General features: G+C 44.4%; 1 protein-coding gene across 1 annotated transcript in view; it reads right to left on the minus strand.

Annotated features, from left to right (window-relative positions):
* Nucleotides 1-5,573: 5,573 nt before the first annotated feature.
* The window catches only part of LOC142749034 (E3 ubiquitin-protein ligase RNF14-like), a 31,985-nt gene continuing 21,940 nt past the window's right edge, over nucleotides 5,574-15,618 (minus strand). Inside the window, exons 7-8 of the mRNA XM_075856549.1 lie at nucleotides 10,009-10,133; nucleotides 5,574-6,515 (exon numbers count right to left, since the gene is read on the minus strand). Of these exons, the coding sequence (XP_075712664.1) occupies nucleotides 6,509-6,515; nucleotides 10,009-10,133 (132 nt within the window). The 3' untranslated portion in view covers nucleotides 5,574-6,508. The remainder of the gene's footprint in view (nucleotides 6,516-10,008; nucleotides 10,134-15,618) is intronic.

The raw sequence follows: 15,618 nt of genomic DNA on the forward strand, positions 1-15,618 counted from the left end.
GTACTGCATCGGGAGTGGCACACGATACACTTTCTTCAATTTATGGACTTCTGATTTCACGAATGGGCTCATCGCCCCCGACATATATACTTAATTAGGAGAGGGACCTCCATATCTCCTTTATGGCTGCACAAAGGGACCGATTGTATACATTGACTCAAGGATCTTCTGTCTTTAGCAGAGTTTAAAGAGGCAGAGTTTAAAGAGGCTCTGTCACCAGATTTTGCAACCCCTATCTGCTATTGCAGCAGATAGGCGCTGCAATGTAGATTACAGTAACGTTTTTATTTTTTAAAAACGAGCATTTTTGGCCAAGTTATGACCATTTTTGTAGTTATGCAAATGAGGCTTGCAAAAGTCCAAGTGGGTGTGTTTAAAAGTAAAAGTCCAAGTGGGTGTGTATTATGTGTCCTGCATCGTGTCAGACGAGCGAGGACACATCGGCATCAGAGGCTACAGTTGATTCTGCAGCAGCATCAGCGTTTGCAGGTAAGTAGCTACATCGACTTACCTGCTAACGCCGATGCTGCTGCAGAATCAACTGAAGCCTCTGTTGCCGATGTGTCCGACACGATGCAGGACCTGTGAGTGACGTCACAGATCTGCACTGCCAGAAGCTGGGCGTTCTGAAGAGAAGTGGATGATACTTCTCGTCAGAGCGCCCAGCTAGTAAAAGTATTAAAAACGCCCCGATGTACGCACATAATACACGCCCACTTGGACTTTTACTTTTAAACACACCCACTTGGACTTGTGCTTTTCGGTTTACAAACATAAAAACAGAGTGTCATAATGATGCCGGCTGCGCGAAAATCACGCAGCCACGCATCATATGTTGATGACACACGGACCTTTTGCGCGCGCAAAATGCACACGCTCATGTGAATCCGGCCTTATACAGTCAGCTTCCCCTCTCTTTTGGAGGTGCGGAATCGAGACAGGTACAATTCTGCATGTTCTTTGGGAGTGTCCCGTGTTGAATGGCTTTTGGTCAGATATGTGGCGCATAACATAAGTTTACCCCCTTTCCTTTGCCAAAATCTCCCATCCTGCTCCATCTCTGCGACATTTTACTTAATACGTATAACCGCTCTGTGGTTCGGCATCTAGCGAACGCTGCTAGGGTCTGCATAATGGCACTATGGAGACAGACCATTTCTCTTTCGATTCCAATAAGGTTTAATAAGATCCAGGAGGTCATGTTAGGGTATGTGCACACGTAGTGTTTTCAGACGTTTTTCGGGCCGTAAACTTCCTGAAAAACGTCAGAAAAATTGGAAGCAGAACGCCTGCAAACATCTGCCCATTGATTTCAATAAAAAAAATGGCTTCTTTACAACAGCCGCGTGAAAAAACGGCCACGAAAAAGAAGTGCATGTCACTTCTTCAGCCGTTTTTTGGAGCCGTTTTTCATAGACTCTATAAAAAAACATCTCCAAAAACGGCCGTTAAAAACGTTGCGAAAAACGAGACTTTGATTAAAAAACTTCTGAAAATCAGGAACTGTTTTCCCTTGAAAACAGCTCCGTATTTTGAGACGTTTTTTATTTTGTGTGTGCACATACCCTAACTGTCGCGCTTAGAAGCATTCATGGCTAGTTTTTCAAATCCTAGCATTACTGGCTAACATTTTAAAACTATGTGGCATTCAGGTCATATATGGGCTGAGTGTGCTTAACTTCTCTCTTTCTTCCCCAGCCCCTTTTGTTTAAGGGTATGTTCACACACTTAGTAAAAAATGTCTGAAAATTACGGAGCTGTTTTCACGGGAAAACAGCTCCTTATTTTCAGCCGTTTTTTAATTAACTTTTTACGTGGCGTTTTTTACTGCCGTTTTTGGAGCTGTTTTTCTATAGAGTCAATGAAAAACGGCTCAAGAAGTGACTTGCAGTTCCCTTTCATGGGCGTTTTTTAATGCTGCCGTTTTGAAAAACGACTGCGCAAAAAAATGCCCCTTTGGAACAGAACAACGTTTTTCCCAATGAAATCAATGGGCAGATGTTTGGAGGCGTTCTGCTTCTGATGTTTCGGCCGTTTTTCTTATGTTTACGGCTCGAAAAATGGCCAAAACTAAGTCATGTGAACATACCCTAACTCTCTTTTCCTCTTCCCTTCTCCCTGATAGTTTCCTCTGGATTTTTCCTTCCTCTTTCTTGTTTTATTTGATATTTTACGGATATCTTACTTAATTGCTCAGTTCTTTGGGTTTTGTTGTGGACTATGGGAAGCCCTTGTGTGGGTATCTTGATTTTAACCTGTATATTTAATCCTGTCCTGTGTGTCAGAGCAGTTTGGTTGTGTGCTTTCTTTCTGTTTAATTAAAAAGCGGATAAAGATTAAAAAAATTATTATTTGACCATACTTGTGCAAAACACTTAATATTATGCAAACTAAAGCAGTACATGGAGCGTGTGCTTAAGTCAAAATATATATATATGCATGCAAAACATCAGCAGCGCTTAAATAAAGCTGCATAAAATAATTAAACAAACAAAAAGTGAATCAATAGGCCCTGGGGAATCTCTGTTGCATGCACCAATGACCCAGGAATGAAAAAAGCAGCCTGTCAAGGCATCTATCCAAATGTGTTTATCCACTCAAGATAGATTATCTTTTTATATTAAAATAAAAATCAGTTCAAAAGCACCCGTAAGGGCCTTAAAGAGAACCTTTCACCTGCCCATACATGTGCAGGTGAGTGCAGCATGTAATAGGCAGGGCTTCACAAACACGGTCTCATTTTAAAAAAAATTCTATCTGTCTCCGTTATTTACATATCGGTGCCGTTATATTTGGCGCCCGATATGTAAATAAGCCCCTGAACTGTCAATGGGGGTTAAGTGATAAGAGAATGTGGTCGTCAAGGCTCTTAAAGAGAAACTTTCACCTGCCCATACATGTGCATCTGAGTGCAGCATGTAATAGGCAAGGCTTCACAAACACTGTCTCACTTTACATTTTTTTCCTATCTTCCTCCATTATGTACATATCGGTGCCGTTATATTTGGCGCCCGATATGTAAATAAGCCCCTGAACTGTCAATGGGGCGATTCTATCTAACTAAATGGCAAGGGGGCGTGATCTCTTCGCTCTGACACTGTCCAATCAGCTGCGGACAGTGTCAGGGCGGTTTGCGCTATGTTCCCTCCCGCAAGAACACACACAGGCTGGTGGTTCTGCAGAGAACGTTCTCTGTCTGTGTGTGTTCTCGCGGGAGGGAACACAGCGCAAGCCGCCCTGACACTGTCCGTAGTTGATTGGACAGTGTCAGAGCAAAGAGATCACGCCCCCTTGCCATTTAGTTAGATAGAAACACCCCATTGACAGTTCAGTGGCTTATTTACATATCGGGCGCCAAATATAATAGCACCGATATGTAAATAACGGAGGAAGATAGGAAAAAAATGTAAAGTGAGACAGTGTTTATGAAGCCCTGCCTATTACATGCTGCACTCAGATGCACATGTATGGGCTGGTGAAAGTTTCTCTTTAAGAGCCTTGACCACCACATTCTCTTATAACTTAACCCCTTGCCTCCGCAGCGATTTTAAAATTAAAATTTTTCCTCTCCGTCTTCCAAAAGCCATAACTTTGGCTATTCCAAAAGTCATGTAAGAGTTTGTTTTTGCCGGACTAGTTGTATGTTTTACACAGTACACCAAAGCATTATATCAGTGATCAGAATATCGCTTTTTGAACTCCCCTAGTGGGACAAAAAAAATTAAGTGAAATATAGTTTCTTAAAAAACAGAAAGTGCACAGTAAAAAAAATTTACAGAATTTTTGTTTCCCGTAAAAAGTGATATTATTTTGAAAAAGTGTGACAAACAAAATTACACATAAATTGTATCGCAGTAATCATAACAACCTGAAAAATTCAAAAGTTATGGCCCAAGGATGCAAAAATAGTAAAACATAACAAAACAAACAAGTTAATAAAAGTTCATTAATAAATTATATGTACCTTCAAATAATGCCAAAGAATAATACAACTGGCTTTGCAAAAAACATGTAGATGGAAAAATGAAAAAGTTATGGCTATTGGAATGGGACACTGAAAAGACTAAAACGAGTGCTGGTCGTTAAGGGGTTAAGGAGTATTTTTAGTCAAGTAGGAGAATTTAATTTGTTGTATGGCGATTAATTTAGTGCGGCCTCTGTCTGTATATCTGCAGTAAACATTGCAGGAGTCCACAATCTGACTAACCACAGTGTTTGCCCTACACTATTTACTAACCGTAGCGTTTACAGCAGCTATACAGTATATGTAACTAAGGGGGCACTGTGGGGAGGAGGCACTGTGGAGAAAGTGGGTGATTATTGTGCTGATCCACAAGTGTGTGATTGCTGGGCAGCTTTAGTACATGCTACATAGAGCCTCGCTGGCCCAATGTGCCGCCGCCTGACTGATGTCATTAAGAGCAGCTCTACAGACTCCCTTTAAAGGATCTATAGCACCACACCTTGCAAATAAAAGTGTATTTTTAAAAAAAAATCTTAGGCATGTAGATCAAATTGTTCAGGCTTCGTGGCAAACTTTCGGACTTTTCTTTATACCTTTCCTTCCTTTTGGACCCACTTCTGGCTTTGGCTCAAAAATCTTCCACAAAGGCCGGGTTCCCAAGTAGCGTAATTTCTGCAACGGGATTGTGTGCGGAAATTCCGCAGCATTTACAGTAGCAGCAAAGTGGATGAGATTTAGCAAATCTCATGCCCCGGCTGCGGAAAAGAAACGCAGCGTAAACATTAATAAATTAACCTGCAGTGTGGAATTTAATTCCGCAGCATGTCAATTTATGCGGTGTTTTTGTTGATTTTCTGTTGCAGGTTTTCCCCATTGAATTCAATGGGGATGCAAAACCTGCAACAGAAAGCCAAGTGTTGCGACTTTTGCAGTATAATCGCAGCGATTACACCACAAAAGTCGCAACTCCGGAAAAAAATAAATAAATAAATCATATTTAGCCAGAACGCTCTCCTTCTTCCTGCAGTCTGGCCTTCTGGGATGATGTTTCATCCCATGTGACCGCTGCAGCCAGTCACAGGCTGCAGCGTCACATGGCCTGCAACGTCATCGTAGGAGGCTGGACTACGTGCAGAGAAGACGGAGGGGGTAAGTATGAGGGCTTTCATTTGCAGCGGAATTTCCGTTCTAAAAACAGCACCAATGTGGTGCGATTTTTCGGACGGAATGTACTGCGGGTTCCAGGTCGGACACGCTGCATGATTTTTACGCAGCATATCCGACCCGTGGGAACCAGGCCAAAAACTGTGTGTGTAATTCTGCCCTTAAAGCAGTTTTCCGCAAAGCATGAGCAATTTGTTCTACACAAAAGGCCATTTGTTTTACAGAAATGTCCTTTTTGTGCAAATATGCATTAACCCTGCACCCTTGTGGTCGCATTTGTTGGATAGTCCCAATACAAACAAGACTGTTTGGAGGTATGCATTTGTATTGCTTTGTTTTCCTTATATATGCTGAATATTACGAACTTCACCTTGCTTTTTTGTAAATGGAAGAACATTGGAACCACTATAATTTCAGTACAATTTATTTTTGTTGCAACAAAATATATTCTTATAAACCGAAATAAAATGTAAATTACCAAATATAATTTAAGGACATCACAATTAGTAAACAACAAGTTCTTTCTTATATTCTAGATTAGAAATTGTAATTTACACACTGAGGTCCATATATTGCAAACTAAGACCTTCATCACACATACTATTCTTCTGCATTTTAAAATGCATGAAAAACGCCATGTGTTTTAATGATTGTTTTATGCCATATCTTACAGATCATGCATAGAGCATACAGCATATTGATAAAAGAATCACTGTATCTGGGTCAAACGCTGTGTGTAAACCCAGTTAAGGGCTCATGGACACAGTAGAGCCCTGTGCATGGAGCCTGTATGGAAGTACAAAGAGGTTGTATGGCTCCATGGTATGGAGCCTTACTTCCACCGTGTGCTGATGTAAAGGCTCCGTTGGAAGCCATACGTATTTAGATATTCTCCCCTAGAAGCATGGAATATATCACAATTTGTCCGGAATCCAAAAGAAAAAACTCCATATACCTCTGTATAAAATTGTAGATATAAGAAGGCACAGTAGAGGTCTCATGCATGTCTATGGCAGCTCTATTACCGCTTCATATAAAGAAAAGCCTTAATATGAGACCTTACTGCAAATAGTAAGTTCTACTAATATTACAACCTCGGCAACCTTTACCTCCATATATGTTCCCTCTGATTTCTATCAATTAATCATTTTTGAATTGTGCAAGTGAGTTGTTTTTTTTTTTGGAATCTTGTTGTTATTCAAACTTGACAATTCCAGTCCACATGATATCATTTGGCTTGGCATAGTATTTAGAGAGTTATTCTGCATCTTCTGCTGGTCATCACTCTTGTGGTCATCGGCATGGCAAGAATATTTCTGCAAGAACCCTTGTCACAAAGCCACCAGTAAATCTTCTTCATAAGAAATATTTCGACCTACATTACAGTCTACAAATGAATAAAGACAAAAAATTATTCACATGTTCCAATTCCAAGAGGAGAAGCACTATGCTAGAGGCCCACATGGCTTGCAGAATATATGGTACATTAAAGAAGACTTGTAGGAAAAAGGGAAGTGGTGGGTAGTATATCAGAACATAACTATAATTAAACCTAACTGCTTTTGTGCACTTTAGAAGAGCTTTATATTTATCCTGAGGATAGGCCATCAATTTTAGGAACTGGACAACCTCTAAGTCTAGGCAAAATAATTCTGCAATGTCTATACAAATACATGGATTTTCCATTGAAATCAATGGGAGGCAGCTTTCACTCGGATTTTGACGAGGAAATGTGTCCCGTGTGAACATAGTCTTACAAGATAGGCTGCGCACCTCTATGTTAGTATCGTACCCCCAAATATCATTGGTGCTATATCACACACACATTACACATTATTAGTGCACACTAAAATTATAGGAGCAGTAGTCATACATAACTTTTGAAGGGGTGATTGGTCCCCTTTTAAACTAAAGTCCATCCCTGGCTCACCAGGAAGTTAGTGCATGGAGAGCTGATTTCTATAACGGCCGGAAAAGGGAACAGACTAATAAACTGCCAGTAAAAAAAGATTATCAGGCAATTGCTACATATATTCTGAGGTTCTTAGGAGCTTGGGATCGGTATCATATGGATCAATAGGGTGTCACTGCATTTCAATGGGGCAATGTATACCACCACGATGATAAAAGCATGCTATATATTGGACCGAGTTCTCAACTAGAAACACTGTGTGCATGAGGCCTTACTAAAAAGGGTTCCAGGAAATTATCTTTAATTTACAATGATAATATAACAGCCATCGCTAAGTAAGAATTTTAATACATTTTCTGGAAAAAAGAGTTATACCATTTAACTACAACGATCAGACAATTTTCTAACCTCTACTCGAAAATTGACAGTTGGTATCTGATTATCTACGCACCCCTGGCACTTTTCTCTATGATCACTTTTTATACGGTATAATAAAAACTGATTGTCCCTCTTCAGATATCTCCCTCTATTGCATATTTATTACACTGAATGGCTTGTGTTTTTTTAAATAAAGCGTCATTAGGAGAAAATAATTGCTACATGCATCCACACAGTGTGGGAAACAGCAGTGCTGTTTCTGTGAGGGTTTTTGGATCAGAACCAGGAGACATGGCTTGCCATTGAGCCACTGTAAGACTACTACTGCGGTTGCTGTGTTGAAGAAGAGTTGGCCTGGCACTGTGCTCTAAATTTTAGAGTAGGAACCCACTAGAGGTAAGCATAAAGTGATAACTGGTCCTATATATTTTGATCAAAATGTATATAACCCACTCAAAGGATGACTTCACAACATACGAAGAAGCACTTGTCAACTTCAAATCCGCACTCACTTTGGCTAAACAGGACTGCTTCTCTACGGTCGTATCTTCTCTATCCCACAACCCCAAACAATTATTTAATACTTAACTCCTTACTCAGTGTCCCCTCTTACATCTCTCACATCAGCTGAGGACCTCTATACAACTACTTAGTGCTCTTCCTCTATAATCTATTTCTCCACTATTACTGACAAAATCTTTCCATCCTACTCTCCAAATCACCTCACCACATGTGCACTTGACCCAATAACATTCCACCTCATCCCCAACCTTACTATTGTCATTATCCGAGCCCTAACACATCTCTACAACCTATCACTAACTACTGCCATCTTCCCTTCTTCATTTGAACATGCAACTATCAGACCCATTTTTAAGAAGCCGTCCCTTAATCCATCTTCTCTGTCCAGCTATCCCCCATCTTGCTACTCCCATTTGCTGCAAAACTCCTTGAGCAACATGTCCACCTTGAACTGTCCTCCTACCTCTCATCCAACTCTCTTTTTATCACCTGCAATCTGGCTTCCGGCCCCACCACTCTACTCAAATGGCCTTAACCATAATCACTAATGATCTGTTAACAGCCAAAGCCTCATGACATTACTCTGTCGTCGTCCTCCTCCTTCTAGACGTCCTTCATCTTTGTCACGGTCAAGCAGTTCCTCCTGTTACAAATTCTCTCCGCACCTTTGCATCAGAGACTTTGCCCTCTCATGGATCTCCACATACCTCGCCAACCATACATTTAGTGTCTCCCACTCTCCCACCACCTCCTCTTCTTCTCGCCTTCTCTCTGTTGGTGTCCTTTAAGGCTCTGTCCTGGAACCCCTACTCTTCTCCATCTATACTTTTGGCCTGGGACAGCCCATAAAATCCCATAGCTTTCAATTCGATTTTATGCGGACGGCACACAAATTTAACTCACTGGCCCTGATGTTACCTCTTTGCTATATAGAGTCCTAGAGTGTCAATTGGCTTTCTCCTCCTTACCCTCCCGCTTCTTTAAACTCAACATGGAGAAAATGGAATTCATCATCTTCCCCGATATCACTCAACTACCTTACCAGAACTATCAATCACAGTTAGGCTGGATTCACACGAGCACATTACGTCCGTAATGGACGGAACGTATTTCGGCCGCAAGTCCCGGACCGAACACACTGCAGGGAGCCGGGCTCCTAGCATCATAGTTATGTATGATGCTAGGAGTCCCTGCCTCTCCATGGAACTACTGTCCCGTACTGAAAACATGATTACAGTACGGGAGAGTTGTCTGGAAGCGAGGCAGGGACTCCTAGCGTCGTACATAACTATGATGCTAGGAGCCTGGCTCCCTGCAGTGTGTTTGGTCCGGGACTTGCGGCCGAAATACGTTCCGTCCATTACGGACGTAATGTGCTCGTGTGAATCTAGCCTTAATGACTGCACACTTTCCCCAGTCTCACAAGTCCGCTGCTTCGCGATAACCTTTAATTCCGCCCTGTCTTTCAAACCTCAAATGCAAGTCCCATAGACATTTTGCCACGTCAAACCAATCTTAAACTCCTCTGCCCAGTTAATCTACCACTCCCCTTTTTCCTCTATTGTTCCCTCCTCTGCCAGACCCTTCACTGGCTGCTCATTGCGCAGAAAATTCCTCTTAAATTACTAACATGACATAAAAGGCAATTCACACTCTGTCCCCTCAATATATCTCTGACCTAATCTCCTGATGACACCCCACACATCATTTACAGTCCTCAAAAGTAACATCAATGTCTCACATTTACCTCTAAAAGCAAAAAAAAAACATACACATCAGAAATGTAGGCCAGTGAGATCAGCGGATAATGTAATATGTATGAGGGTTTCCCAACTTTCCCCCAAACGTCAGATGTCAGGGGGAAGAAGGAAAAACGCATGGTAGATTTCAACATGCCCGTTCCTTTCTGGAATATATATATATATAAACATAGGTAACGAAGAACAAAGAATAAAGCTTTGCAGAAAACAACATATAATAAGACACATAATATATAAGACCCCTTTTCATTAACAATTCTAAAGAACTTGGCAATCCAAACTTCTCTAAAACCATGCTGGATACATACTGGACGCAGTTTGAAGGATCATCATAATGTTGATAAGGATTCGTCTGAGAAAGTATTTTCAAACATAGCCAGCAGAAGTACTGTTTACACGAAGTGCAGATCATTTTGTTACAGCCATCAATTTTCTGTAAAAGAGAAAATATATTTAAGGGAAAAAATACACTTGTCATAGATACGTGAAAGAAAAAAACATTCATTTCCTGTTCGTCCTACGGCAGCACATACACAGGGGTTAAACTCTATTGACTGCCGGATAGAAGAGACAGTGTTAATAAGCAGTACATGCAAAAAAAAATAATAATTTAACAAAAAAAGCAATCAGCATTACCCTATAAAGCACTATGAGACCAGAATGAAGATGCATTTTGTCTCTTGCTCTGGATAGAAGACAAATACCAAGACTTTCAGCATTACTCCAGGCCCTCTATACAACAGCAGCCTCCTTGCCAGGGAAACATCTCCTTGGGCGAGTACGCCATTCAGTTCCGTACCCTGGCTGCAGAACTGGCCTGGAACGAGGCCTTGGTAGCTACATTCTGGCATGGACTGTCTTCAGAGATTAAAGACGAGCTTGCCGCTCAAGATTTGCCACACCGCCGCCTACCCTTACCTGCTGACGTCTCTCTTCCTGCCGACGTCTCACTCCCTGGAGATGCCAGAACATCCAGCCGCTCTGCAGTGACCACTAGGGTGCATGCGCGCGCTCGTTCCTGGCCTTAAAAGGCACATGTAAATAATTTATGAATTATTCCCAGATCACCCTGGACTCCAAAATGGGCCATGCCCTTTCACTCCTTGCCTGCGCGTTGTTGTGTATTCCTTTGTTAGTCTTAGCAACTGGTTGCTTCGTCGTATTCTGTTCCCGTGCCCTGCTACCCGTATCCTGTATACCGTGCTGTATTTGTTCCTGTGCCTCTTCAAGTGTTGGAGTCGTGTTGTGCCATTTGTCATGCCTGCTGTCATACACCACGTCTGGTATCATCTGCCATGTCTGATATCATGCGCCACGTGTGGCGTCATCTACCTTCAAGTTCCATCTGTGCCTAAGCCTCTGCTACTGTCTGGACTATTACAAGGTACTCTTGTGCTGGGACTTTGTATAGACTTTATGGACTGCTGTTTGGCCAGCTGAAACTCCGCTACGGTGGTGCGGCCTAGTTGGTCCACATTTCCACGGATTGCGACACCCTGGAGTTAAAAACTCGTCCACCGGATCGATTCCTGTTAAATAAAAACAAAAACTCCATGGTCCTTCAATTCCCACTGGAATTTATACAAAAAGTGGCTTTGGAAGAAGTTCCACTACTAGAAAAAGGCTAGAAAGTGTACTCCAATATTCACTGTTCCCAGAGTAGGAGGAAGATGGCGGTTGGTCATAGGTTTGACATATTTGAACAAGTTTTTTGGCAAACGTAAAAACTCGATGGTACACACCCAATTGGTGATCAACATCCTTCAGCCCAACAATATGATGGCTACTATCGACGTCATGAATACGCACCTACGTATTCCAGTTTTCAAGGCCTACCCTCCAGGATTGCTTCTGCCCCCCAGGGTACTTACAAAGGTGGCTATGGTATTATAAGCAGCCCTCAGAAGGAAAGGTATTTTGGTGAACACATACCAACAGTAATGGCTCATCAGAGCCCCTTCTCAGAAAGTTCTAAAGGATCAACTTCATACGACGTCGCAGATGCTTCAAAGTCATGGGTTTCTGATCAATTACAAAAAATTCCACCTTGTTCCATTATCTTGGGTTTATTATAGATATTCAACAGATAAAGTTGTTTCAGGAACATCTTCATTCTTCGAGTTTACTCTGTGTAACATCCGTGGTTGCTGACCACGAACTCCTTTCATCCAGTCGATGCCCTTCTCTCCAGAGATGTCTGCAAATGCGGCCGTCCTGTTCCACAGTGACCATCAGGGTGTGCTCGCGAGCTCAGTCCAGACATAAGGAGTCAAAGCGCACACAGGTGGGAGATTGAGCTGATTGCTCCCAGAGCACCCTGGGCTATAAGAAGGGCTGTGCCACTCCCTGCGATACCTGGGCGTTGTTGTCCTTATCCTAGTATGTCTAAGCAAATGGTCTCCTAGTGTTTCCTGGTTCCCAGTGTTTCCCGTTCCTGCTACCTGTATCCTGTATCCCGTGCTATCCTGGTCAAGTACCGTGTTGAGCTGAAGTCATGCTGTGCTGTATACCACGCCTGTTTTGCTACACCGCGCCTGGAGCCTGCCTGCTGTCTAGTCCCAGCCGAGCCTGTCTTGCTACTGTCTGAGCTATCACAGGTACACTTTATGAACTATAGACTGTGACCTGTTGGCCAGCTGCCATACCGTCAAGGCGGTACGGCCCAGTGGGTCCACGTACCCAATGTGACAGTACGCTCAGGCCATAGACCCCGCTGGTCAATCCAAGACCATGATGACGTCACAAGAGATGTGGGCGAAATTGCTAGACGTCTGGTCTCAACAGGACCAACTCCTCCAGATCTTGAACATTATTGCACGTCGGCTGGAGGTGCAAGCTGCCGATCCTAATACGCCTCCTGGCAGTACTGATCCTCTGACTACACCTCCTGGCAGTGCTGATCCCCAATTTTCTTTGCCACTTCCTGACCGCTATGATGGAGATGCAAGGACCTACCGTGGATTTTCGAACCAGTGCCAGATCCACTTTAGCCTGTATGCAAAGGCATTTTCGTCTGATGGCGCAAGGGTCGCTTTCATCGTCTCTCTCCTCACTGGCAGGGCCCTTGAATGGGCGAATCCTATCAGGGAGAGACAAGGACCAGAGACCTGTGACTTCAAGGGGTTCCTCCGGATATTTCGCACAGTGTTTGAGGAGCCTGGACGAGTCTCATCCGCAGCCGCCTCCTTGCTGAACCTACGCCAGGGAGACACCTCTGAGGGCGAGTACGCAATCCACTTCCGCACCCTGGCGGGAGAACTATTGTGGAACAATGAGGTCCCGGTGGCTACATTCTGGCAGGGACTGTCTCCTAAGATTAAGGACGAGCTTGCCGCCCGAGATCTACCGTCTACCCTGGATGACCTCAAACTTCTGGCCGCCCGGATTGATATAAGGATCCGAGAAAGGCTCCAAGAAGCTCATTGGGAGAAAGGACTCCCTAGTCCGGTCCCTACTTTGCAGCAACCCCTGCTGTCCTCAGATGCCAATTCTCCTAAGGAGTTTGTGAGGACAGACCAGTTTAAGCTATCTACCCAGGAGAGACAACGCAGACGCATCTCGGGATTCTGTCTATATTGCGGCCTCGGAGGCCATCTTGTGCGTCTGTGTCCCCAAAATCCCCAGAGCCTAGGGTTGGTGGGAGAGACAACCTTGGGTAAAGAAGGGCTTTTGTCTAAATTGTCCATTCCCGTGACCATAGTGTCCGGTGAGAAAACGCATCGGGTCTCTGCGTATCTGGACTCTGGATGCGCTGCTAATTTCATTCGTAGAGACCTGGTGGATCTTCTCCAATTGCCCACTACCCCTCTAGAGAGGCCGTTGATGGTTGCATCTGTAAATGGACTACCTCTGCCAGACCCAATTATAGCTGTGACCAAGCCGCTGATGCTCCAAGTGGGAGCCCTCCACTCCGAGCTCATCTCGTTCTTTGTCCTGCCCAAGGCCGTCAACCCCGTGCTGCTGGGTCTGCCTTGGCACCGACTACATGCCCCAGTCCTGGACTGGAATTCTATAGAGGTTCTCCAGTGGCGCTCCGAGTGTCTCAACCGTTGCCTTGTACAGATTTATTCGGCTCAGACTCCTCTGCCTCGGTCCTTGGCAGGATTGACTGGTCATTATTCGGCATTTTCGGACCTCTTCAGCAAAACAGAGGCTGAGACACTGCCCCCACACCAGGCGTATAACTGTCTTATCGACCTAGTTCCTGGTGCTTCCCTTCCCTGTGGTAGGGTATATCCTCTCTCCTTTCCAGAGTCTTCCTCCCTGGCAGGAGCCTGGTTCTTCTTCGTCAAGAAAAAGGATGGTTCTCTGTGTCCTTGCATCGACTACCGGGGTCTCAACCAGATCACGGTGAAAAATAGGTATCCGTTGCCATTGATCTCTGAACTGTTTGATTGTATACCTGGTGCCAAGATTTTTTCTAAACTAGACCTGCGTGGGGCTTACAACCCAATCCGGATTCGCCGGCGTGGCGAATGGAAGACTGCATTAAACACCCATGATGGACACTATGAATATCTAGTGATTCCCTTCGGCCTGTGTAATGCTCCCGCGGTCTTCCAGGAGTTCGTTAATGACATCTTCCGCGACCTCCTCTATGTTTGTGTTGTGGTCTATCTTGATGACGTCCAGATCCAATGACTCATCGGAGACATGTCCGTCAAGTTTTGCTGCGGTTAAGGAAGAATCGCCTGTACGCCAAGTTAGAGAAGTGCGTATTTGAGAAAGATGCTCTACCCTTCCTGGGCTACATCGTCTCGAATCAAGGTCTCAAGATGGATCTTGAAAAGGTAAAGTCCGTCCTGGAATAGCCACGCCCTCAAGGCTTGAAGGCCATACAGCGCTTCCTGGGATTCGCCAATTTCTACAGACAGTTCATTCCAAACTTCTCCTCAATGACATCTCCTATCTCCAACCTCACCAAGAAAGGCATGAACGCCAAGGTGTGGACTACAGAAGCAGAGTCCGCATTTAATAGCCTGAAGAGTGCCTTCACTTCACCTCTATCCTCCATCATCCAGATGTTTCTCGACAGTTCTCGTTGGAGGTGGACGCCTCCTCTGTTGGTGCACTCCTGTTCCAGAGAGGTTCCAAGGGCAAGTTAGTGGTATGTGGCTATTACTCTAAGCTCTTCTCTTCCGCAGAACACAACTACTCGATTGGGGATCGGGCGTTACTGGCCATCAAATTGGCTCTGGAGGAGTGGAGACATCTATTAAAGGGCGCAGTTCATCCCATCTTGATATTTACGGACCACAAGAACCTCACTTATCTCCAGACGGCCCAACGTCTGAATCCTCATCAGGCCAGGTGGTCGCTGTTCTTTGCCGGGTTCCAGTTTGAGCTCCACTACCGTCCGGCCGACAAGAATGTGAGGGCCGATGCCTTGTCCAGGTCATTCGAGACAGGGGACGCTTTGGAGTCTCCACAGAGTATCACTAACCCATCCTGCATCATCCCTGTCAATCCTCAGAGACATTCCCCCGGGGAGGACTTTTGTGCGTCTGGCGGACAGAAGAAGAATCCTCCGCTGAGGACACAGTTGCAAATTGGCAGGTCACGCGGGCGCCCGTAAATCCAGAGACCTGATCGCTCGTCAGTTTTGGTGGCCCACGCTGCCCAAAGACATCACAGACTTTGTCTCCTCCTGCACAGTGTGCGCTGCAAATAATATTGCCCTCTCCAAACTGGCGGGCCTGCTCCAGGCATTGCCTGTGCCCGATGTCCCCTGGCAAAATATTGCTATGGACTTTGTCACGAACCTGCCTCTCTCTGCTGGTTGCAGTACGGTCTGGGTGGTGGTGGACCGATTCTCCAAAATGGCTCATTTCGTTCCACTGACCGGCCTACCGTCTGCTTCCCGACTGGCCAATCTCTTCATCCAACACATCTTCTGTTTGCACGGCTTGCCTCTACAT

This window comes from Rhinoderma darwinii, chromosome 3 (assembly GCF_050947455.1).
Source record: "Rhinoderma darwinii isolate aRhiDar2 chromosome 3, aRhiDar2.hap1, whole genome shotgun sequence".
In the NCBI taxonomy this organism is placed as follows: Eukaryota; Metazoa; Chordata; class Amphibia; order Anura; family Rhinodermatidae; genus Rhinoderma; species Rhinoderma darwinii.